A 24,314-nucleotide genomic window follows, 5' to 3' on the forward strand; every position below is an offset into this window, starting at 1 on the left:
CCCACCCTCCTTACCCACACATTACATGCAGACGGGCAGACTAACATGCTTACAGACAAATAGTCATAAGCAGCAAGCTGTGTGTAGTTAAACCTTACATCCGTTGTTCAGCTAATCACATCTTAAACTCTCAACTACAGGCTCAGTATTCTTTTTCTTTCTTTCTTTTTTTTTTTCTGAGACAGGGTTTCTCTGTGTAGCCCAGGCTGTCCTGGAACTCACTCTGTAGACCAGGCAGGCCTCGAACTCAGAAATCTGCCTGCCTCTGCCTCCCAAGTGCTGGGATTACAGGCATGTGCCACCACCGCTTGCTTTCTTTCTTTCTTTCTTTCTTTCTTTCTTTCTTTCTTTCTTTCTTTCTTTCTTTCTTTCTTTCTTTCTTTCTTTCTTTCTTTTTTAAAGATTTATTTATATGTAAGTACACTGTAGCTGTCTCAAACACACCAGAAGAGGGTGTCAGATCTCATTATGTATGGTTGTGAGCCACCATGTGGTTGCTGGGAATTGAACTCAGGACCTCAGGAAGAGCAGTCAGTGCTCTTAACCACTGAGCCATCTCTCCAGCCCCGGTTCAGTATTTTCATTTGTCTATTTTCTTGGTGTTTCAAATTCAATAAATTCATCTCAAATCCAACAAACTTATCTCTGATCTCAAAAGTCATATCATATTTTTTAAAAGTACTAACACTCCCTTTAGTTTACCCTTAATACTTTTCTCTTTCTCCACCCTTTGTTAGAAATAAGTTGTAGATTTCTTCCCAAATCTATCCTTCCAATCTGTTCCTGTGTATCTTTTTATATGTAAATATTCTTTCCATTCAACTACATCATAAGCAATTTAAAAATAAAAACCATGTCATATGTAGCATTTTAATCCTATATAGCACCTACCACAGTAGCATTTAATAAATAACTGCTGATTAGTTGACACTCATGGAAAACCATATCCTATATCCCATGGCCCTGCTCCCCTATCCCACTGTTTGCTGCCCAGCGTACACCTTCCTTACTGGAAAGCAAAGGTGCTTCCATAGAGCTTCTTGGCGGTCCGGAACCGAGCCTCCTTGGCAGGAGGGCTGCTCAGCAGGAGGAATTGGTGTGAGGTGTGCATGAACTTCAGCTGCTGCCCAGGGTGGGGGTGGGATAAAGAAACAGAGCAGAAATAGAGATCAGGGAGGGAAAGGTTGAGAACAGGAAACAAATCACATTTACACTAACCCTGAACAAAGGAAATACCTTTAGACTCAAAAGACTACTGATGGACAGTACCAACCAAGCTAATTAGAGAAGGTGGTGAGTGGGCAGAGAGCCCCTCCTTGCCTCTCACCAGAAGTTTGAAGCTTACAGAGGGAGGGTAATCACTTACCCTGCTGAGAGGTAGTTTGACAATGTGTGACCTGTTGCTAGAAATTATCCTGGGAAGAATGAGAAAGGAGAAAATAAGCACATGGTAAAGCTATCCTGAAAAAGCAACTTACTTCTAATTTAGGGACAGCAAACAAGATTCTAATATCTGAATTGTGTGCTTATATCCAGACAATATTGATATGTAAGTAATAATGCTTATATATATACCATATATGTGTGTGAGTGTTTATAAATATCTTCATATATATATATATAAATTGTAAAGAGACACTACCAACCAGACCAACTAGTTATCAAGGAATTAAACAATGGATAAAAGAGTCAAGGGGAAAGCTGCTACATCTAGAGAGAGAAAAGTATAGAACAAAAAGAACTTTAGCTGTTACCAATTAAAGAGGTGGGGGGCAGGTAGGTCTGAATCAAAAATGGCTAAACTTGTGTCTGGTGTTTAAAGTCTCAAAATTGAGACTAGGGAATCATCCAACTTATGTTCTAAGGAATCCTAAAGGCTCTCAGGGATGGGAAAATAGAAAAATACTATATAGTTTGCAGGGGTGGGTGGGAAACAGAAGAATCTAGAATGAGCTTTTGGAGGAGTCAAGGGCAAACTAGGCTGTGGCTAGGCTAATCCCAGAGGGCAGGAGAACAAAAGCATAAGACACTGAGGGCTCAGCAAGAACACTATTGCCTACAGTGAATACAGTGTATTTTCTGTACCTAATCTATGGATTTGTTTTGTGGTTGTTTAAATTTTTGTGTATGTATATGCAATTGTACATTGGGCAGGTGGCACAGACACATGCACCTGTGACAGCCAGAAGTCAACCTCAGGCACTGTTCCTTGGGAGATGTCCACCTTGTTTGTGTAATTAGGTCTTTCCCTGGGACCTGGGGCCCACTGATTAAAGTACTTTGGCTGGCCAATAAGCCCAAGGATCTGCCTATTTCTTCTTCCCAGTGCTGTGATTACAAGTGTATGCCATCATGCCTGGCTTTTTTTGTGGGTGCCAGGGTTCAAATTTAGGTCCTCATGCTTATACGGTAAGTATTTCACCAACTAAAGAATCTCCTTAGGTTCTCACTATGAACTTTGGAATGCTACTTTGGAAATCTATGTCTGATAATTACTCATTCTATGAGGGAGTAATCTACTGCATTGGCATCTTAATGTCAGAGGCTGACTTGTAAGGAAGTAAACTAGAAAGAACTGTCAGGAAAGAGAAATCAGCAGGAGAGAGGAAGAGTAATAGGGAATAGTCCAATTCTTTGCTAGTCATAGAAACAATAGCTTATCTGGCTCTAGCCCTTTTACATACATAAGAAAAGGAAATAGTAGGTAGAGATGAATTTCCTTGAACACCCAGAAAACTAAGCTTAAATGAACTGGGATGTGATAAGAAGCTCAAAACCTACTAATGGCAGCTACAGTTAAAAGCATTAAATTTTTGAAAATTGCTAAGTCATCATGGGCAATAGTGTAGCAACCAAAAGCCTCTAATGACCCATTTTATAATGTACATTGTACAAGACAAATAAACATATTATATATTTTAAAAACCTTATAATTAAAAGAAATAAGTAAGAAAACAAACATTGGGAGAAATCATGCCAGAATTCCTGAATTCTTCATAGGATCTCAGTTACTGTTCAAGTCAAGGCTTGCCAGCAAAACACCAAGAAAAAGCAGTCATACTTATAACCTTGTAAAGCATGCTGATGCCTCTAGAACAAGGTGCAGACCCATGCCCCACAGCACCTTCCTTCCCCACTCCCTAGGAAGTCTGAGCCATTCTATCCATACCACTGCAGAAGAGGATGGGCCAAGGGATCCAGCTTGTCCATCTGTTTCTTGATTTCCAAATATGAGCCCTGTAAGACAATGGCCATAGATTAGCTTCCAGGAGAGAAAGGGCCCCTTACAGACTACTGAGACTCAAAGCAAGATAGGCAATTCAGAATGAAGACAAGGAGGGTTCCCACCCTCAAAGAGGTCCAGGTGGTTTGGGAAGATTCATAAATATGAAAATGACTGAAAGCCGGGTGGTGGTGGTGCACGCCTGTAATCCCAGCACTCTGGGAGGCAGAGGCAAATGGATTTCTGAGTTCAAGGCCAGCCTGGTCTACAGAGTGAGTTCCAGGACAGCCAGGACTATACAGAGAAACCCTTTCTCGAAAAAACTAAATCCAAAAAACCAAAACCGAACAAAACCAGAAACTTACTGAAGATGCTTACAAAACAACATGTAGGTGGGTCTCCCTCATTTTATGCAATTCCTACAGCTCTAAAAAAATTGCTTATAAATCAAAAAATAAATAAAATCAATGTTCCACAAAAATTTGGTTTAAGAATCCTGTGGCATATCTTCACATAAAACAGTCTTTCTAATAAGAATATCATCCCTTCTAGGTATACCTTCTGTGTTAATCTGCACTGTCATATATAGGATTTGCTGAGAAGAGGCCCACCTGTAAATGTGAATACAAATGAATGTCTATTCATGCAGATACTATAGATGGGGGGTGGGGAATCTGTTGAGGAACAGCCTTGAGTCAAAGGATGATGACTACTCTATGTGGATGCCCCACCCTAGAAGGACAGAGATGCAGCCCCTGGATCTAGCTCCTCATCTTCAAGCCTCTTCTTCACTCTCCAAACCTTGAGCATAGGTCTTTACCTCACTTCTCTAAGTCCCTAAGAACTATGGAAAAATATTAAAATATGAAAAACTTGTTAAAGATCAGCAGCAAAGATAATGTTGAGAGAGATACTAGGCGTGAAGAGAATTGGGGTAAGAAAGCTAGCAAAACAAAGAACAGGAACTGGGAAGGTTACAGAGGGAACATAAAAAACATAAGAATCTATGTGTCTTCTCTAAATCCTTGTCCTAGTCCTGTGCATTACAAGCAGGAAAGGGCATGGAGCTCAGCAAAGAGAAGGCAAATACCTGGGTCATCTCCCGGATGGACATCACACTATCCAGAGCTTTCTGAAGCCGCTCATAATTCTTCTTCTATTGATAGTCAATGAGAAAAAAAGAATCAGAAGAATACAAATCAGAGACAAAGACACAATAAAAAAGAAGGTAAGTTTACGTCTAGACCTAGGTACATGCTAGTCCTTTCACCAGCTGTAATAAATCGGTGAGTCACTGAACACATTAAAGTACTTCAAGCCCTGTTTGCAAATGACAAGAGGCTTCTGCTTGTTTGATTTTTTTTTCATGTCAGGATTTTAATGTTGCTAGAAATTGATCCCATGACATCATATATGGTGACTGAGTTATATCCCAGCATCTATTTATAACTGTGGCCATCCTCAGAGATGTCCTCAGAATTAAATAAATGTATAAATCTAGTTATATTGTACCCAATATACTGACATAACAGTGAGGCATTGTGATATACAGTGATGGTTAATTTTAGAAGTCATTTTGAAAACTGGTGATGCATGCCTTTAATACACATGCGAAGAAGAGGCAGGTGGACCTCTGTGAATTTGAGGCCAGCCTGGTCTACAGAGTAACTTCCAGGACAACCAGGGCTACACAGAGAAACCCTGTCTTGGAAAAAAAAAAAGTCAATAGGGGTACCTACTTATTTGGTCAAACAACAGATTTCTGGGTTTGACTTATTTGGATTTTTTCTAACATAAGATTTCTGGGTTTGTTGTGGAGACGTTGTGAAGTTCTGATTAACAGCAAGAAGACCATATTCTTTAATAAGGATCTAGTCAAAGACTCAAATGGAATAAAAAAAAAAAAAAAGCTAACCATCCTCAACCCTGGCTCTTGAATAAAAGGGTATTCTCTTCCCAGCTTTAGATCTGAATGAATTATAAAACTGGCCCTATGAGTCTTTTGTTTGTTTGTTTGTTTGTTTGTTTTTCCGGAAACAGGGTTCCTCTGTGTAGCCCTGGCTGTCCTGGAACTCACTCTGTAGACCAGGCTGGCCTCGAACTCAGAAATCCGCCTGCCTTTGCCTCCCAGAGTGCTGGGATTACAGGCGTGCACCACCACCTCCCGGTGTGGCCCTATGAGTCTTGAGCCTGTATGGTTCTCAGACTGGAACAACACATCTGGCTCTCAAGCCTCTGGATTGAAACTGGAACATCATTCACCACAGGTTCTTTGGAGTTTCCAGCTTGCTTACTGTAGATATGGGGACTTCTTAGCCTCTCTAAGTAGAAGGGGTTATTTCACATAATAAACTCTCCCTCTATAATTCAGATAGGTATGAATGGACTATATTTACAGTTATTTGCAGCTTTTTGTAAAGAACCCTCATAGGGTATTTTATATACATTATCTTTCATTTTTATAACAATCCACAAAGTAACTACTACACACACCCCTTTTACAGGTAGGGCAGTTGGAAATTAGAAAGATTAAGTACCTTCCTAGCATCATCTACTAGGAAGCCAAGAGATCCTCTGACAGGATCTAGGTCTGGCTGGCTCCCTAAAGCCTAGCTCTCCCATTGTGTTCTGCTTTTCTTTCCTTCCAGTCATGATTCCAGTGTAAGCCTAAAGTTTACGATGTAATCCAGGTTGGCCTCAAACCATAAGCAACTCTCCTGCCTCAGTCTAAGTGCTAGGACTGCAGTATAAGTCACCTCATCTAGCCCAAACCTATGTTCTCCCCATCATGATTATAACAGGTACTGATTTTTCTTTCCTTCTTTGACAAGCCCAGTTATTTTGTCAGATTATCCCTAGAATTATAGAGTACCCATAAAACAAGTGTTCCATTTCTCTGTCCTTTACTTGAACTGCATGTATGGAAATGACAACCCAACCTCCCACTATTTACCATTTCTCTTCATTAGCTTTTTCTTCCCAAACAACTATACCTTAGGGTTAAAGGCCAGAGTCTTGGGATCAGTGGGGTCCACCACAGAGGGATAAGGCTCGAAGATGATGCTTTTTCTAGGGGACTCCAAAGCTGCTCTACACATGGCCACCAGCAGATCCACCACCTTAGGAGAAAAGCAAGGGGGAGAACTAAATGACTGCCCAGCTCTGGGAGTCAAGTGGGCTCCAGACTGCAAATCCTTTTCATGCCTTTCTAATTAGAAAAATACAAAATTGTAAAAATACTAGGGCCACAGAAATGACCTAATGGGTAAGAATAGTTGATGTTACAGAGGACCAGGGTTCAGTTCCCAGCACCCACATGACAGCTTACAATAGTCTGCAGCTTCAATTCTAGAGGATCTCTTACCTTCCTTCTGACCTCTGTGGACATCAGACAACCACAGAGTACACATACACACATGCAGAAAAAACACTTATACACATAAAACAAAAAAAATCTTTACCTGAAGTTCAAATACCAGCAAAATGGTTAAAGAAAAGAAATATCATCTCTAATCCCCCAAAACAAATTCATTTACTCCCAAGTTAACTATAAAATTTGGTGAGTTGCCTTCCAGATATTCTGATATACAAATACTTATCTGTTCTTTCCTTCCTGAGCAAAGAGGGCTGGGAATGAACCAAGGACGTCACCTCTGCTAAGTAAGCACTTGCAACTCTTTAACTGAAAATACCCTCCTGCTTTGGCCCTCCAAGCAGCTAGGGAGCTAGAGGAATATGTCACCACCACAAGCCTGAGTTGGTATTTGATTTTGGACATAACGGTGTATTATAATTTGAGGTGTATAAATAAGATCTGTTCAGTGTTTTCAATGTAGGGATAGGCCATAATTTGAATGGACATTGTACAGAGTCTATTATCCATTTTTTTTATTATAAGCTTTATATTGTAGTGAACATCATTAAGCAGAAAAGTATATTTGGGGGCTGGAAAGATGGCTCAGCAGTTAAGAGCACTTGACTGTTCTTCCAGAGGTCCTGAGTTCAAATCCACATGGTGGCTCACAACCATCTGTAATGAGATCTGATGCTCTCTTCTGGTGTGTCTGAAGACAGCCACAGTGTACTTATATATTATAAATAAATAATTCTTTTTTTAAAAAAGTATGTTTGGGGCTGGAGAGTTGGCTCAGTGGTTGGTTAAGAGCACCGACTGCTCTTCCGGAGGTCCTGAGTTCAAATCCCAGCAACCACATGGTGGCTCATAACCATCTGTAATGTGATCTGTTGCCCTCTTCTGGTGTGTCTAAACAGTGTACTTACATATAATAAATAAATCTTTATAAAAAAAAAGTATGTTTGGAGGCTAAATTCCAAGGAATGAAATTGCTGGGTTCCTTTCCTTTTATTTGCTTTGTTTTGAGATAGGGTCTTGCTATATAGTTCTGGTTGCATAGGAACTCACTATGGAGACCAAGCTGGCCTCAAATTCAGAGATCCTCCTGCCTCTGCCTTCCAGTTCCTGAGATTAAAGGCATGTGACACCATGTCTGGCCTCATCTTGATCCCAATTCCCCTGAGTCTTTTTTCCTACCTCTGCTCCTGTAGCCACTTCTTCTGCAGCTCCAGACATGACTCCCAGTGTGTAGAAGGAGAAGACGCATAACTCACGAGTACAGACAGCTGGCTAAAGGGACACACAGAACAGTGGAGCTATGGGTTGTGTATTGAGAAGATATAGGGGGAGATAGAACTCACTTTATGCAATTCTAGAGTAGGGCAGGGTTTGTTGAAGGGGACTATCAATCAAAATTTAAATGCCTTACTAGTAAGTTTGAGTGATTTTTGTCTACCTATAAAGTTTTCTCTGGTCTTGAAGGTAAGAGGTTCTCTCTTCTGAGTTTCCAAAACATTGTTCCTTACTCTTAAATATATACACATAGATTATAATTTATAGCTAAGTGTTCTGCCTACCCACTGAGATTTGGGAATAACCAAGTATACCCTGGTCAATACCAGATCCCTGTTTATAGTCCAGAGAAAACAATTATTTGTAGAGTTTCCAGGATTGAGGACAGAGCTCATCCTTTAAGACAGGCGTGGGAAGAAAGGAGAGATGGCCAAGGAAGAGGGTGCGAGCAGGGGCCTATACCTTGAGCATGGACCCGTTCTGGAAGACATGCTGTTCATCACACACCACACAGTATTCATTTAATGTTGGAATCCTCTGCTCTGCATACTTCATCATCTGGAGAGAGAACAGAGTCCATATCTTTTGGAATTATAGATGTTTTTCTTGTTGTTTTGGAGATAATGGAAATAATTTAAGTTTTTCTAGCTTCAAACTTGGACTTAAACTGATGGCCTCACTAAACTGGTAACTTTATTTGTTACTGTACAAATAAGAACAGTATGACCTTTAAGACAGAACTCCTGAGTTGACATCTACATCAGCTATTTACTATCAAATATAAGAGTCAGATAAACTTAGCCTTGTTTTCTTCATTTATAAAGTGGTACATTATGCACCTCATAGGTATGTTGCAAGAAATGAGATTTATCCATGGGAGTATTCAAATTCTGGGAGCGGGTGTCAAGCCTGTGAACCTGAGTTATTAGGACCCATATGCAGAAGGAAAAAACTAACCCCCACAAGTGTCTTTTGACCTTCACATAAGTGTCATGGTACACAAGTGTGTGAATGCATGCATATACACAAACACTCTCCCCATCTAATTAATTAAATTTAAAAAGTGAAATTCTAAACTAGGACTGGTGTCGCATGTTTTTGATCCCAGCACTTGGGAAGCAGAGACAGGTGGATCTCTGAGAGTTCTAGGTCAGCCTGGTCTACAAAGTGAATTCTAGGACAGCCAGGACTGTTACACAGAGAGACTCTGTCTCTGCATCTTAACGTGCATTCTGGACACTTTCACAATAAGTGCTTTTACCAGCTAAGCCATTTCACAGGCTCCCATGAAAGTATTTTATTAACAGGTACTAATTAATCAGTTGAAGTTTTATTTGTGGCATGTAAGTATTCAATCCAAGAATAGATGCTGGAGGGCAGAGCTTAAACCATTTCTTTTTTTTTTTTCTTTTTTTTTTTTTTTTGGGTTTTTTGGATTTGGTTTTTTCGAGACAGGGTTTCTCTGTAGCCCTGGCTGTCCTGGAACTTACTCGGTAGACCGGGCTGGCCTTGACCTCGGAAATCCGCCTGCCTCTGCCTCCCAGAGTGCTGGGATTACAGGCGTGCGCAACCACCGGCACTTAAGCCATTTCTACCACCAAAGGCAATCAGTCCATCTCCTATACACACACACACACACACACACCATACTAGGAAGATGACACAAATCCAGAGCCCTTATAGAAATATCTTAAACTACTTGGTTTTAATTTTTTTATTTACCTAACACCGACTTAAGTTGTTCTTGTGTATAAATCAGGCTGTTTACATTTACATGTTTATGGGCTAGTTATTTAGCCTATAAGTCAGTGAGTGGTTCTAAGCTTGTGGGTTGAGACTCCTTTGGGAGTGAAACAAACTTTTCACAAGATTACCTAAAACCATAGGAAAACATATTTAAATTATAATTCATAATAGCAAAATTACAGCTATGAAATAGCAACGAAAATAATTTTATGGTTGGAGGTCACCACAACATAAGAAATTGTACTAAAGGATCGCAGCACTAGGAAGGTTAAGAATCACTGCTGTAAATGCTCTCAGTAACACTGTAACCCTTTTAAGGATGGAATACAGGGTCTCTTTACTCTTATCTACTCAGTCAATACTCAACATACTACTGGGAACAAATCACCTCAGGAAATAAGTAACTCAAGAACTAGGAAATTTAGGAATTAGACAGGTGAGCAATGGGGAAGAGCTCTGAAAAAAGATCTGGACTTGTTTACCTGGACAAGGAATCCATACTCCAGAGTGGGAATGTTCTTGCAGTGACCACTGACCTAGTAAAAGCACAAGACAGAGTCCATTAGTCTCCAATTAAGTGGGATTCAAACACACCTCATTCACACCCACAACCCTGGAGTCTCCTAAAATTGATAAGCCTTAGCTCAGATCAGCCTAAGTAATCACAAGGCTGGAAAAATCTTTAGAAGTTTTTATTAAAGATTCTGAAAAAGTTCACCTATCTTTAACCATCTTCAAAGCTAGAATAGGCTCACACAGCAACTTACTACCATGTAACTATGACCTACATTATACATAAATTCTCCTTAGCATGCCAATCTCCAGACTCTGTTTTATAAACTACTATCACACAAACCTGTCAGACATGACAGTTTAGATACAAGCATTTAATAGTTAAACACTGTATCATTCCATACATTCATGATGTATGTCTGAACTTGACTGGAAAGCTCTCCCCACTCCACCCCTTTGAAAAGTTATCCCCACCCTTCATTTCCACCCCCACCCTTCTGATTCCCACATCAAGCCATCCCCAGCCCATGTACCAAAGGAGAAGTCCGTGCTGGGGGAGGGAGGCCCACGTGCTGGGGGCACAGGAGACCTGCCTGGGGGCTGGGGGGATAGCCAAACACTTCTACTTTTGGGTTCTTCATGGTGCAAGAAATGGAACGATTCATAAGGCGTCCAACTCGAAGCTCTGGTACACCCAGTTTGCCTTTCAGCATGGAGTCCTGTATGATAGGAAAACTGGGAGACCTTCAGAGAAAGAGCAAAGAAAAAGTAATCAAAGCTGAGCAATGGAGACAAAGGCAGGAAGATCTCTGTAAATTTGAGGCCGGCCTGATCTATAGAGGGCTATATAGGGAAACCCTGTCTTGAAACATTCAATATGAGAGGACTAAAAAGGGAAATCCTGTCTTGAAACACATAATAAAACTTGGAATTCACTATGAGCTCTAGAAGAATAGAGAAAAGAACATCATAGGCCACAAATGATCACAAATCCAAGGGGAAGTCTATTGTTATCTTAAAGTGTCAAAAGAGAAGAATAACAATTGGCTTTTGTATCATTATTTTTATGTTCTTTAGGTTGTAGCATAGAAGAAAGGCAGAGGCAGAACCTAAGCCATCAATCATTAAGACTAAGTATGCATAAGTATACTCTTTTAAGATGAGATGATCATTTTTTTTGTTATGTGAGAGGAGAACTAAGCATTCAATACTATGCTAGGAAAGTAGCTGCATCCTAAACCTTGCCTAATGTCAACTGTCCCACCATCAACAGTGATCCCTGGGATACTACAAATGTAGCTTGGTGTTCACTCTTGGAGAATCACAAGATACTAAAGTGTAGAAGTATACAAACAGAGACAAAGAATGGAGCAATGTTTATTTCCAGAGCCTAGAAATCAGTTCATTCTACATATGAGCAAGAAGTTAGTGTCTATTACTCTGTCTCTTTATGACAAGAAACAAGGAAGAGAGCTGAAGATGGAAAAGTGAAGGGCTGGAAAGATGGCTCAGCTCTTGTAAAGGAGCCAGGTTTGATTCCAAGCACCCACATGGCAGCTTACAGCCATCTGTAATTCTAATTCCAGGGGATTCAATACCCTCTTCTGGCCTCAGAGGGTACCAAGCACACACACAGCACAAGCAAAACACCCATAAACATACAAAATTTAAAAAATTAGGAAAAATGAATACACACGCCTTCAAAAGCTAGATATTGTGCTTTACACAAGGGATGAGTTACAAGTATTGAATCAAAGCAGAAGGGTAAGGATACAAAAAAGACCAGAACCATGTGTTATTATTAGTAGCATTACAGAATTTAGTGGACTTAGAGAAAAGACAGAAGAAATTAATTTAGGCATTTGAGAAGGAAACAAGACAGATATTTGAAAATGATCAACTCTAGGGAAACACTTACTTGGGAATGGGTGAGAAGATGCTGAGGCCAGCTCGGAACTTCTTGATGGTACCACTTGCCTTGAACCAACTGTGCCTCTTCTCCTGCTGGGTCTTCAGGAAATCATTGCTCAGATGCTTCCATTGTTGGGATGTAAACATACACAGGATTCTGGGAGATGAAGAAATAATGCGAGATCAGGCAGAATAGGATTAATCCACAGATTCATAAACTATAAAGCTAGCTATGATAGAATAATGTATGACTACAACTTCCTTAATATAACACTGGTACATGGAAATACTTTCTGTCCTAAAGCACCTTCTTCATCCTAGGAATATTCATTCCCATTACCTAACCCAATGGGCCAGAACATTTCTGGAGAGACTATAAAAGTAAATCTTTAGTCTGGAAAAGTTAATTGCCACAAATAACTACATTGAGAACAGAACAGAGGTGTCAGGATAGAAGAGAATACAATCTTCCGCCTTGCAAATAGTGTAGTAACTATGGCCATGAGGTACCTCAAGTGTTAGGTGAATCCCTGAATTTATGGTCTTTACCTTGCAACCCAACCTGAAAACCATTTGTCCTTGACAAGTTCTTTGTAGGGTTACTCTATGCTATCGAGATAAAACCTCATCAGCTTCTTCAAATTCAAAACGTCTCCTATAATCGATCACCTCTTCTTCTCATTAAAGAAAATCATGAGGTGTCTATTTCCCTAATTTTTCAATCCTAATACAAAATCTATTTCTACTTCAACTCTTATCTCCAGCCCTTCATTCTCAGGAGACAAGGTGATCCTCCTAGTAATAGAGAAGACTGACTTCTCTATTTGGGATCTATCTCCACCTTTTGTCTTTAGGGACCATGATCACACCTCCTTTCCCAAACTCAATAAAATACTTCATTTCCCGGCATTTCAGCTAGACAAATGCTCTCCCTGTAAGCTGTACTTTGAGGGGGTCCAGATTCCTCTGACTTCATTTTTGTGTTTTTTCTTCCCTGTCTACCCTCTTGGAGGCTTCTTGGATACTTTAGGTGTTCAGACATCTTCTGTTCTTGATTCTATTTTCTTTTCATCCTCTCATGCTCCTTTAGCAGTCACATGTATGGTTAGTAAGTCCCACCCACAATGATGCTTATCTCCAGCCCTAACTACCACTATAAGTTATCAAGTTGATATGTTGCAAACTGACTATTTCCTATATTCCAAAGATGTCCTTTAACAGCATGTTTAAAATCCTTATCCTACAAACATGTTTGTCTTATGTCCTTATTAGTAGTATAAGGTTACCCAGATATTTGGGCTAGAAACCAGGAGTAATTTTCCAGTATTTCTGGATTCTTAGAACATTCAATATATCTAAATCAACCTAAGCATTACTAAGTTTATATTCTGTAAATCTTCTGTCTACACATATGTAGGAAAATATTCACATATAAAATAAAATGAGTAACTCTAGTTTTTTTGTTGTTTGTTTCTTTTGAGACATGTTTTTTCTGTGTAGCCCTGGCTGTCCTGGAACTCAATCTATGGAGACCAGGCTGGCCTTAACTCTGAGATCTGCCTGCCTCTGCTTCTGGGATAAAAGGCATGAGGCACTACCAGCCAACAACAAAATAACTTTTTAAACAAAGGAAAATTATTGTGGTATTTTGCATGCTGCCACAGTGGTTTTCAAAACAAAATTAGACCATGTCCTTTCTTTGCTAAAAGCCTTTCAATGGATGCTGGAGAGATTGCTCTGTGGTTTGGAGTGGTAGCTTGTCTTCCAGAGGAGCAGGGTTCAGTTGCCAGAACCCATAAAGGCTCTTACAACCACTCTTTAACTCCAGGCCCAGGTAATCCAGAAACCTCTTCGGGCCTCCACAGGCACCACCACACTTAAATACATGTAGACAAAATAATAATACACATAAAATAAATCTTAAAAAAAAAAAAAACAACTTTTCAACAGAAGCCGATAAGATGGCTCAGTAAAATAAAAACTTGAGTGAGTTTGATTCCAGGGACCCACATGGTAGAAAGAGACAATCAACTCCCACCAAGTTCTCTTCTGATCTGCGTACACACACTGTGACACATGTACCAACACAAACATGCCCACATAATAAATATATAATTAAACAACCAAACAAACCATATTTCAGTGTCCCCACTGCCCAAAGCTCAGTATCTTCCTGGATTTGAAGCTTTCCTTTCTTGCCTTTATCTTGAACTATATCTCCCTACACACAAGATGTTTTCTGTGACTAAGATCTTGTGTCAGCCACTCAGTCTGTCTATATGAATAATTCTTAGCCATACTTAAAACCCATTAATCTTCTTCCTTTCTTTCTTTCACTCATAGCCCTTCCCTCCCTGCCCACTAGACCTTCCTCTGTGACCTTTAAACTGTTAAATATGTAACTCTTCCAAAGAAAGAAAGAGAATGTAGGGAATGTCCAAGGTAAATGGACAAGGAAAATGTGCTTCAGTTCTTTTATATACCAAACACTCAAACACTTTTATATACTCAGACCTTTAGCACAAAAATCTACATTTAGTACTTGTATAAGCCCCCTGGATCCCTTCTAAGAAATCCGCAAAAGAAAACAATAGTGTGGCTCCAATTCCAAGATTTTTCCTTAAGCACTAGGTAATAATGAGCCTCTCCTTGAATTTCCAGAAAGTGTCACATTAGACACCCAAATATCACAGGCTCTCCATCCAAAACTGTAAATCTGGCTTCCCAATTTTATTTTAACTTTTCCTAAGAATGTCTGAGAGGAAGATTTTTTTTTTAAAAGCAGAAAACATGACATTCAAGGCTCTGATACATTTGTTGCCATAGTCTGGACTTTGACTGTCCCCTAAGGGTTAACATGCTGAAGGCTTATCCCAGAGTCTGTGGCACTGTTGGGAAGTGGGGAAGTATTTGGGAGGTAAGAACTGGCAGAAGGAAGTTTAGCCCTTGCAAGGCAGATATGTACACTGACCCCTCATGTGTGCATGTGTCTTTCTGTCTGTCCATGTTTGCCATCCACCATTCAACAGACCCTTTCTACCACATACTTTCACAACAATACATCAGTGTGCTGTCAAAGATCTAAACAGGGTTAAGCACCATAGGCTGGCACCTTCAAATTGTGAGCTAAAATAAACTTTTCTTTCTTTTAGGTTGAATAATTCAGGTATTTTGTTATAGAAATGGAAAGCTGACTAACATACATATATCTTGGTCTTTCTCCCTCATATGTCCTTGACCAAAAAAAGTTCTTACTTTTTCAACTGAAGACCTAGCCCAAACCCTTCCTTATTTGACGGCTGGAAAACCTCAATTGATGGTTCTGCAAAGAGAAAAGAAAATTCCAATATGTACAATCTCTAATTTCCACAAAGTCCAAAGTCACAGTTCAGTAGGGTAGCATCCTCAGATTCTAGACATAGGAACTGTTAGATACGCTCAGACATATCCAACTCGCAGCCAAGGATAGCTATGAATGTGGTAGCTGAATACAAACTGTAACTGACAAAGTATTATGAGATTTTTGTAATGGGGGTGGGTAACTCAAGTGCTCAGTTCTTGAGTGTGGATTTTGGAGAGGACAATGTGTTGGAATGTCAACAAGTTTGACATGCCCTCATGGTAAAGAAAGAAAATTTGTGACAGCAGTAGAGTCTAGAAGCTATTTAATAAATGTCAAATATCTTCATTAGAAAGATGAGAGGTGGGCTGGAGAGATGGCTCAGTGGTTAAGAGCACTGACTGCTCTTCCGGAGGTCCTGAGTTCAAATCCCAGCAACCACATGGTGGCTCACAACCATCTGTAATGAGATCTGATGCCCTCTTCTGGTGTGGCTGAAGACAGTGATAGTGTCCTTACAAATAATTAATAAATAAATAAATAAATAAATAAATAAATAAATAAATAAATAAGAAAGAAAGATGAGAGGTTTTGAGAAGAATAAATATCTTCAAAGGAAACAATTTCACAAATCAAGAAGATCACTATCAGATGACTGGGGATGAAGACACTATGAGAGAAAATGGAAACAGCAAAAGTCTTATTTCTGGCTTTATTTCTGTCTCGGTTAACATAGAACTTTGGATCGTTACCCACTGAACTTTGGATCGTTACCCATTTGCCCAAAGTCACTGTCCCTTACCTGGTCCATCAAGGTACTGAGAGAGAGAAAACCGTAGCCTCAACACAATAGGTTCTGTTCGAAGGACCTTCCAAGCTGTAGATACTTCCTCCTAAAAGAACGAGAAATCACTTCTGGTTTACAACAGAGAGAAATGAACTAGAAGTTTCCTCTATATGACACATACATGCACATAGCAGTAGATACCACTGTTTGTTGATGGTCTAGCAAAGACAGAGATGAAGAATACATGTTCCAAACATAGCACTCAAGAACAAGACACAAAGTCTACATGAGAAAATCCACTGGGCAATCTACACATGCTGTAGAGACTCCTTACGTCGAGGAAGCTGACGTTGACGTGGAGGTCAATGTCCACATCGTCAATAGTTCCATATTCTCTACAGAGACAGACAACCATGGGGGAGGCTCATTAAGGGAAAGAAAACAACAGTCAACGTAAAGAACTGAACCTGACAACAGGAGAAAGGGCGCAAGGGAGCTTGATATTTAAGAATTTAGCTACATATCAGGCCATGACCATAGCCCTTCTTACCTCAAAGGTGAAACTAATGGCGTAGAAGCATTTAGGATGAAAGGGAACAACTGAGAAGTGGTTCTAATGCCTAGATTCTCCCATCAGCCATGTTTAAATACTCTGAACAACTTTTTATTACTAAACTCATAAATTCATCAGCCCATTACACCATCAGAAGGAAACTCTAGCCTTTTGAAGATCTTTGTCACCCTGGAGTCCCACCTGATGGACACGGAGTTCTCACTGTAGATCTCTTTCACTGCTTCAATGTCTGCATCAAGCTGTGGGTGTCTATATAGGTCAGCTGCACAGCTCCCCTGATAAAGCAGTAAAATTATTGATGGTAGCAGGGGTAGACAGAGTTAGACAAAGGAGAAGGGAAGGGGAGGGAAGGGGAGGGGAGGGGAGGGGAGGGAAGGGAAGGGGAGGGAAGGGAAAGGAAAAGGAAAAGAAAAAGAAAAGGAAAGAGAAAAAGAAAGAAAAAGAAAAAGAAAAAGAAAAAGAAAAAGAAAAAGAAAAGGAAGAAAAAGAAAAAGAAAAAGAAAAAGAAAAAGAAAAAGAAAGAGAAAGAGAAAGAGAAAGAGAAAGAGAAAGAAAAAGAAAAAGGAAAAGAAACAAACAAGACCATGAAGACAGACACGCCAGGACCAGGAGACACAATGTGGAGCACACAGGTTCTCGGTGGTAATCCTAGCACAAATTTCATGGAACAAGTCTCTCTCCACCCCTCTCTAAGAACACTTCAGCAGGTCAACAGGTAATTTGCATGCTTCAAGCTCTAGATTTTCCTCTTAAACTTTGTCTTCTATGTAAAGTCAGAAGAATTTTCTCAGAGTTGGAGCAGCTTTTCTCAGGACTGTATTATGGATAACAATGAGTATTTTCCAGGAGCCACCTAGGATTTCATCATAAGATGACATGACCCAGCTGGGCGGTGGTGGCACACGCCTTTAGTCCCAGCGCTTGGAGGCAGAGACAGGTAGATTTCTGAGTTCGAGGCCAGCCTGATCTACAGAGTGAGTTCCAGGACAGCCAGGGCTACACAGAGAAACCCTGTCTCGGAAAAAAAAACAAAAAACCAAAAAGATGACATGACCCTCTCTGGCTAATGAGAGAAGAAAATAACTATTTATAACTAACATATGGGTAGCTATGGGTAGCTTTCCTGTAAGGGATATTGTTTACTGTAGGATCATGACAAGTCCTAGGCATGAGTAAGGACAATGAATTGGTTCTGAAAGACTCATATCAGACCACACCACACCAATATCACATCTCATTTCATTTCTGTTCAGCAGAACTTTCTTTCTTTCTTGATGTACTCAGCAATGAAATCTAAACCATCAAACACTGAGTTTGGGAGAATGTAACCTCACCTGAACTCCATAAAGAAATTCCTCTGATTCATTATCTCCTTCTGAATCATCATCATTCCAGAACTGGCCTTTGATGTCCTGGAGATAAACAAAAACAAAAATAGAGGCACCATCCTTTCTTAGATCCTCGTTATTGCATGAACTATACAGGATAAAAGGACAGGGAAACAGATCTTCACATTCCTTGGGACAGAATGACTGGAGCCTCAATTCTTTCACACTTTACACTTCTCTCTTCCTGAGTCCAATATTATCTACAGCCTAGCTCTGACTCAGTGGGACAGGGGAAAGCACATCAAAGCTCTGCCTCATCACTCCCTAGGCTCTTGTTTTATGTGTTATCTATGAGGCAGAGTCTCACTCTGTAGACCTGGCTGGCCTGGACCTTACAGCAATTCATCTGCTTCAGTCTCCCAAGAGCTGGGATGACAGTTGCAACCCACCACAGCCAACTAACTTACAGCTACTCTTCTATCTCCTAGAGTGTTTACTTCTCCCCTTCCTTTCAAAGAGAACAGTCCTAAGCACAGCTCAAGTAACCTTGTTTGCACACTCCCTCTCCTTTCAACTTCAAATAGCTACTATCAAAAGGGCAAGAGTGGGGAAATAGCAGGAAAAGGTGGTCAGCTTTTTGTCTTATCTACCCCTTAGATGATCAGTTAACAGAGATAAAGAGTCAGTCCTCACCATTGGGTCAGTGGGTTTCACACACACTCTCAGGTCAGTGCTAAGCAGCACCCCTCCATACCACCAACTGAACCCAGGCCAACGAGATGAGCATTTAGGAGACCACAGAATGAGACAAAGAAGGGGATGATGTCATAGGTGCTGGCAATCTGCTGGGGATGGCAGGCTCTGCTGTGGAGGTAACAAGTCACAGTCCTGTGGAAAGTGCATAACAGTTGGGTTCACCACTTACTAGCTGGGTAGCATATACACACATATATTTTATCCATCTATAGACACATTTAAAGAGATATAATGCATGCAAATATACATACACATGTACACACATGTACATACACACACACACACACATTTTAGTAGTTCTTTAACCAAGTTGAAAGCACTCTACAAATAGAATATTCATCTCTCTGTTCCATTCAAAGTTGCAAGTTGGGACTGGAGTATCTGCTCTAGTTTTTAAGATTACAGTAACCTTAAAACCAAAAGGAACAGTGGAAGGACCAACTGCTTCTGTGTCTAATGAGTTCATCATTTATAAACAGCTTTCACAATACTAATCCCCACCAGCCTTAAGAACCAGAACCAGATTCTTTTAGACTCTTTGCTCCTATTTTTCCATATTGGGCCATTTTCACTGTTTTTCTTTACATGTATACATATAAAGAAAAAAACAAAAGGCCTCTAAGGCTGACTTCAATCTTTCCTAATCCTTCTCTGCCTGAGAAAAGGTTTCTCAACTAAACCTGTATCTCACCAATACAGGCTAGTCTAGCCAGCCAGCTTGCTGAGATCCTATCCCCACATTCCTAGAGCTGGAGTCAACATAGCCACCATGCCCACCTGACATTTATGTAGGTTCCAGGGCTCCACATTCTAGTCCTCACACTTGCACGGCAGACATTTTAACCAACAAGCCATATCCCTAGTCCCTCATTATTGCTTTTAAAACTTCAGTTTTAGTTGAGCTCCGAGGTACACACCAATAGTCCCAGCAGTAAAATGGGGGGAGGGGAGGAACGACACAGAAGATCACATGTTTGAAGTCAGCCTAGACTACTAAGAGGACTTCGACTCAAAAATAAATTCAAGATGGTTGGAGTGATGGCTCAGTGGCTAATACTGCTAACTGCTCTTATAGAGGACCTGAGTTGGGTTCCCAGTATGCACACCTGGCAGCTCATAACTGCTATAACTGGATCCACCTACACACACATTTATAAAAATAAAAAACAAATCTTTTTTTTTTAAAGCAACATTACTGCAAGCTACTCTATAACAACTAACTAATTCAGAGTTCTCAATAACACTAAAGATGCTCTGGTAGACATTGTCAGAGTTGTCATGACTAAAGCAATGCTCCGGGTTGTCTTGGAACGTAACTTCCACATAGTTGCAGAAATGATCCAACAGGCACTCCTCCCCACTTCTAATCCTAAAAGACCTCCATCCTATACCACTCTATTTTTAGCCTCACTGAAGCCTTCATTTCCATCAGGTCAGGAGAAAACACTCAGCTACAAAATTTTATGAAGTCTTGAACTATAGATGTCAAAGCTACTGTCAGCAGGCCTTTAAAGCTTTCTGCCGCTCTTTAAGTCAGGTCACAAACATTAAGATCACCTAGGGAACTTTCAGCCAGCACACACCCATACCCCATAACCAATCAGTAAATTTTAACAGGGATTAAGGCTATATGTTACATCAGTTAAAAGCTCTACTTATTAGGTGAAAATTAGGAATCACTAGTCTAGCCCTTCCCAGCTCTACATATACCTCAACTGAACCCATTCCAAACTCAGGGGTGTTCTTGGTCCTTAATGTGATTCTACCAAGCCTTCTAAGTGGAATGGTGTGCTTATAGCATCAGTATCACCTGGGAATTGGTTAAAATGCCAATTCTTACCCCTCACCCCCATATATTTAGTGAAGTAGAAAAACCAGGGTTGAAACTCAATGATACTCTAACAAGCCTTAAAGGTACTATGCTGCATGATAAAACTTGAGAACTATTCCTCTACGTCATTACATCTTCCAAGGGTTTGAAGTCTATTCTCCCATACCGAGGTAAACCTAGTAATTGGTCCAGGATGGGGCTATAGAGCACACACCAAAGCATTGAAGTTCTTGAGCTGACAGTGCTATCTGACTGATCAAAAAAACAACATTCAAAAGTCAATTACAACTAAACCTCTTAGAAAGGAGATAACCTCATATCTGATAATTACTTTAAAAGATTCCTGGGGGCGGGGGGGGGGGGACTATGAGTAAGGTACAATTATATGTATGAAAAAACTCATTGTAGGTCAACCAGAATTTTATTTTCAATTTAAAAAATTACATATTTCACCAGCTCCAAATAAAATAAGTGGAAAAAGAGAAGAAATAAATTTGGCAAAATGCTAATAACTGTAAACCAAGCATGGTGGAGCATGTCTTTAATCCCAGCACTCTACAGAGCGATGGTGGTGCATGCCTTTAATTCCAGTCCTTGGAAGGCAGCGGCAGGCAGATCTTGGTGCATTCAAAGCAAGCTTGGACCACAGAGTGAGCTCCAGGACAGCTAGGGCTCCAAAGAGAAAGCCTATCTCAAAAACTAAAAACAAAAACAAAACACAGAATTTTTAAAGGTAGAGGCAAAAGGATCTCTCTGAGTTCTCCACCAGTGTGGGCTACATAATGAGTTTCAGGACAGCCAGGAGCTACATCTCACAAAACAAACAACAGCAACAAAAAATGGTAACTGATGAAGCCAAGGAATGTGTACAAGGGTTTCCTGTACTCCCTACTTTTGGGGTATATAGTTGAAATTTTCTACAATTATAAAATCAAATGCTTTCCCTAGGACGTCAACTCTAATGGGTAACAGGAAGATTCCCTTTTCTCTTTGCTGTTCTTCACACACAGCAAGCATAGTCCCACTATACATCTTGTCTCTAGCTACTGTTCTCCCCTTTTAGGATGCCTTTTTTTTTTTTTTTTTTTTTTTTTTTTTTAGATATCCACACTCTGGCCAAAGGTCACCTTGACTACCCATATAAAATGCCACACTAGCATTCTCTATCCCCTCCACATTATTTTCTTCCCCACAGCTCTGACCACTCTTATATTTATCTCTAACCAGATTGTAAGCTTTCTCTATACATGAGTACTTTGTCTTCATGCAAACCAGAAGAGGAAATCAGATCCCATTACAGATGGTTATGAGCCCACATGGTTTCTGGGAACTGAACTCAGGACCTCCAACAGAGAAGTCAAGTGCTCCTAACCGCTAAGCCATCTCTCTAATCCAATTGTAATTCTATAAGCAAAGATTTTACTGTTTTCACCATTCTCACTCTCTATAATACATTTACTGAATTAGTGAATGATCCCTCTGCTATGTACCAAGGCCAAATAGGAGATAAATATAAGAAGGTAAATGCTGCTACTAAACACTGACAAAAACCACACAAAATGCTTTTTAAAAACCAAGACTTCATTCACCTTCAAGAGCAGCTAAGGTGCCAATTATGAAGTTCAGGACCACGGTTCTTTTAGATTGACAACAGTCAAATGCTGCTCTGGATGAAGAGGGAAGCACTATAGTCCTGCCTGGATTGTCTTGGGGTAAGCAGTAGAATAAGGGCAGCTTAGGCTAGAAGTGTCAACTTTCTCAAGGTCTTTCACTGTAGAAGTCAAGGAAAACTGAGCATCTCTTCAGGGTTTGCTGCTTGGTTTCTGCTGCTATTAAAAGGAGGGGTAAAAAAAAAAATCAGTTTTTCTAAGGAAGAGACAGTTATGAAATGACCAGCTTTTCCAACCAGACTGTTTTAGTAAAAAAGACTTAAATCCTCAAAACTACATGCCCTTCTCTTGAGGATGGAGAGTAAGTAGATTTAAAAGCTGGAGAGTGGAAAAAGGCAGATGGTGGATCACAGAATTCATAAACATTAAAAAAAAAAAAAGAGGGGGCTGAAAGATGACCTAGTTCAAAGTTTTCGTGTTACATATTTAATACGCTAACCTAGAGAGGTCACACAACTTGCACAAGTAACTTGAACATTTGATAGGTCCGAATCTATCCTTTTTTTTTTTTTTAATGTAATAACTAAGGCAGCAGTTCAAGGGGGAAAAGATCTGGAACCTTTCATGAGGAGCTAGATCAAATAGAGACTATAAGAGTGCCTAGAGACGTGTGCAGTTAAGCTCAATGTTTATTTTGGTGAAGGCAGCTCGCGTTAACATGCTTGATCTCTTTCTATGAGATCGTGCCTTAGTAAAGGTAAATAAGCCTTAGTACGACTCACAAAGGTCTTTTTCTCTATGTCCATGGGCACTTTTCAGAGTGACCATTTAACGGATGCCTAGTCAAGAGACGCCTCTGATCTCGACGTCTACATTCTGGGCTTGACTTGCATTGCAGCTCAGTGTGCTAGGAGAGGAAAACTCCACTCCAACAGAAGTGCCAAAAGGACTAGGCTACTAAACAAAGGGCGAAGGGGGTGCGGAGAGGCGACACCCGCGGGCCAGCGCTAACCCAGGCACCCGCAGAGGGAGAAGACGGAGATGCTCACGAGGACACCTGCGCATGCATGGCAGGGCCTGAGGCCTCTTCTCCAGGTGTCCCCCCCAAGGCCCTCCGCTCCGGCCTTCCCGGTTGAGAAGCCGTCTGCGGCTCACTGGGGCCAGCCGCCCAGCCGAGCGAAGCCTGTCAGCATCCCTTACTTGGTCCCTCAGGCAGGGCGGATCTTGCTAGCCGCCCGGCCGCCCCGCCCCATCCCCGCTCCAGCCTCCCCAAACGCCAGCCTACAGAGTACTCACGGCGACCCCGGGCCGCGCGCGGCCGCCGCGGAGGGGACGAGCGGCCCGGGACGCCCCGCGGGGGCGGAGCGGCAGGCCAAGGGGCGGGGACCGAGGCGGGTGGGTGAGGTCGCGCACCACACGCCTCAGCGTGCGGTCTCGGGCACGCTGGGGCACTCTGCGCATGCTCAGGCGAAGACCTCGAGATCAGGTGTCCTCTTCCGACCAACCGCGGTGCGAGCTGCACCTGGGCGTGTCCCCGCCCCAGGATGCTAGCCAGGGGCGCGCGTGCGCAATGATCCATAGTTGAAGGCGTGAGGAAGCGAGAGGGTGGCGCCTGCGCCTTGGGTCTCCGAAGGGAGCTTAAGAAAGAGGTGCTCAGGGCTCGCCGAAATATAATGTTTTTCTTTGTCGCCTCGTGTGGTTAGGAGGATTGCAGAAGGACGGTAATCTAGATTGCCTATATTCAGGTGCCTCTTTGGTGCAGCTTGAAGCCAGGAAAAAGTAGGAATCAAAAGTTAAAATTCTGAAATCTGACTTGCTCCCACGTTCATTTGCTTAGGTGTAACCGACCACATCCTGGCTTTCTCATCACACAACCTTAGGGGACTAGGGACATTGCTCACATGGAAGAGAGTTTGCCTAGCAACTGCAAAGCCTTGGTTTATGCCCAGGTGTGTATATCCCGTGAAGTGTCTGTAATCTGTATTCTGTAATCTCAGCATTCAGAAAGTTGAGGCACAAAAATCAAGTTAGAACTCTTGAGCTACAT

General features: G+C 41.1%; 1 protein-coding gene across 7 annotated transcripts in view; it reads right to left on the bottom strand.

Moving 5' to 3' along the window:
• The window catches only part of Parp6 (poly(ADP-ribose) polymerase family member 6), a 33,709-nt gene extending 10,006 nt beyond the window's left edge, over positions 1–23,703 (bottom strand). Inside the window, exons 1-18 of one of the 7 annotated variants that reach the window (XR_007978797.1) lie at positions 23,564–23,702; positions 22,247–22,486; positions 18,764–18,958; positions 18,077–18,154; positions 16,923–17,017; positions 16,503–16,563; positions 16,184–16,274; positions 15,297–15,363; positions 12,049–12,198; positions 10,664–10,874; positions 10,100–10,153; positions 8,334–8,429; positions 7,776–7,868; positions 6,217–6,342; positions 4,314–4,379; positions 3,170–3,237; positions 1,367–1,415; positions 1,011–1,123 (exon numbers count right to left, since the gene is read on the bottom strand). Coding sequence is in view for 6 of the 7 variants with exons in the window: in XM_052188149.1 (XP_052044109.1) it covers positions 1,011–1,123; positions 1,367–1,415; positions 3,170–3,237; positions 4,314–4,379; positions 6,217–6,342; positions 7,776–7,868; positions 8,334–8,429; positions 10,100–10,153; positions 10,664–10,874; positions 12,049–12,198; positions 15,297–15,363; positions 16,184–16,274; positions 16,503–16,563; positions 16,923–17,017; positions 18,077–18,154; positions 18,764–18,766 (1,421 nt within the window). In the remaining variant the exon portion in view is untranslated. Of the gene's footprint in view, positions 1–1,010; positions 1,124–1,366; positions 1,416–3,169; positions 3,238–4,313; positions 4,380–6,216; positions 6,343–7,775; positions 7,869–8,333; positions 8,430–10,099; positions 10,154–10,663; positions 10,875–12,048; positions 12,199–15,296; positions 15,364–16,183; positions 16,275–16,502; positions 16,564–16,922; positions 17,018–18,076; positions 18,155–18,763; positions 18,959–22,246; positions 22,487–23,049; positions 23,525–23,552 lie in introns of those variants that run through there. The other 6 variants (XM_052188155.1, XM_052188154.1, XM_052188153.1 and 3 more) reach the window with 6 other exon arrangements.
• Positions 23,704–24,314: the final 611 nt, after the last annotated feature.

The sequence above is a fragment of the Apodemus sylvaticus genome, chromosome 7 (assembly GCF_947179515.1).
Source record: "Apodemus sylvaticus chromosome 7, mApoSyl1.1, whole genome shotgun sequence".
In the NCBI taxonomy this organism is placed as follows: domain Eukaryota; kingdom Metazoa; phylum Chordata; class Mammalia; order Rodentia; family Muridae; genus Apodemus; species Apodemus sylvaticus.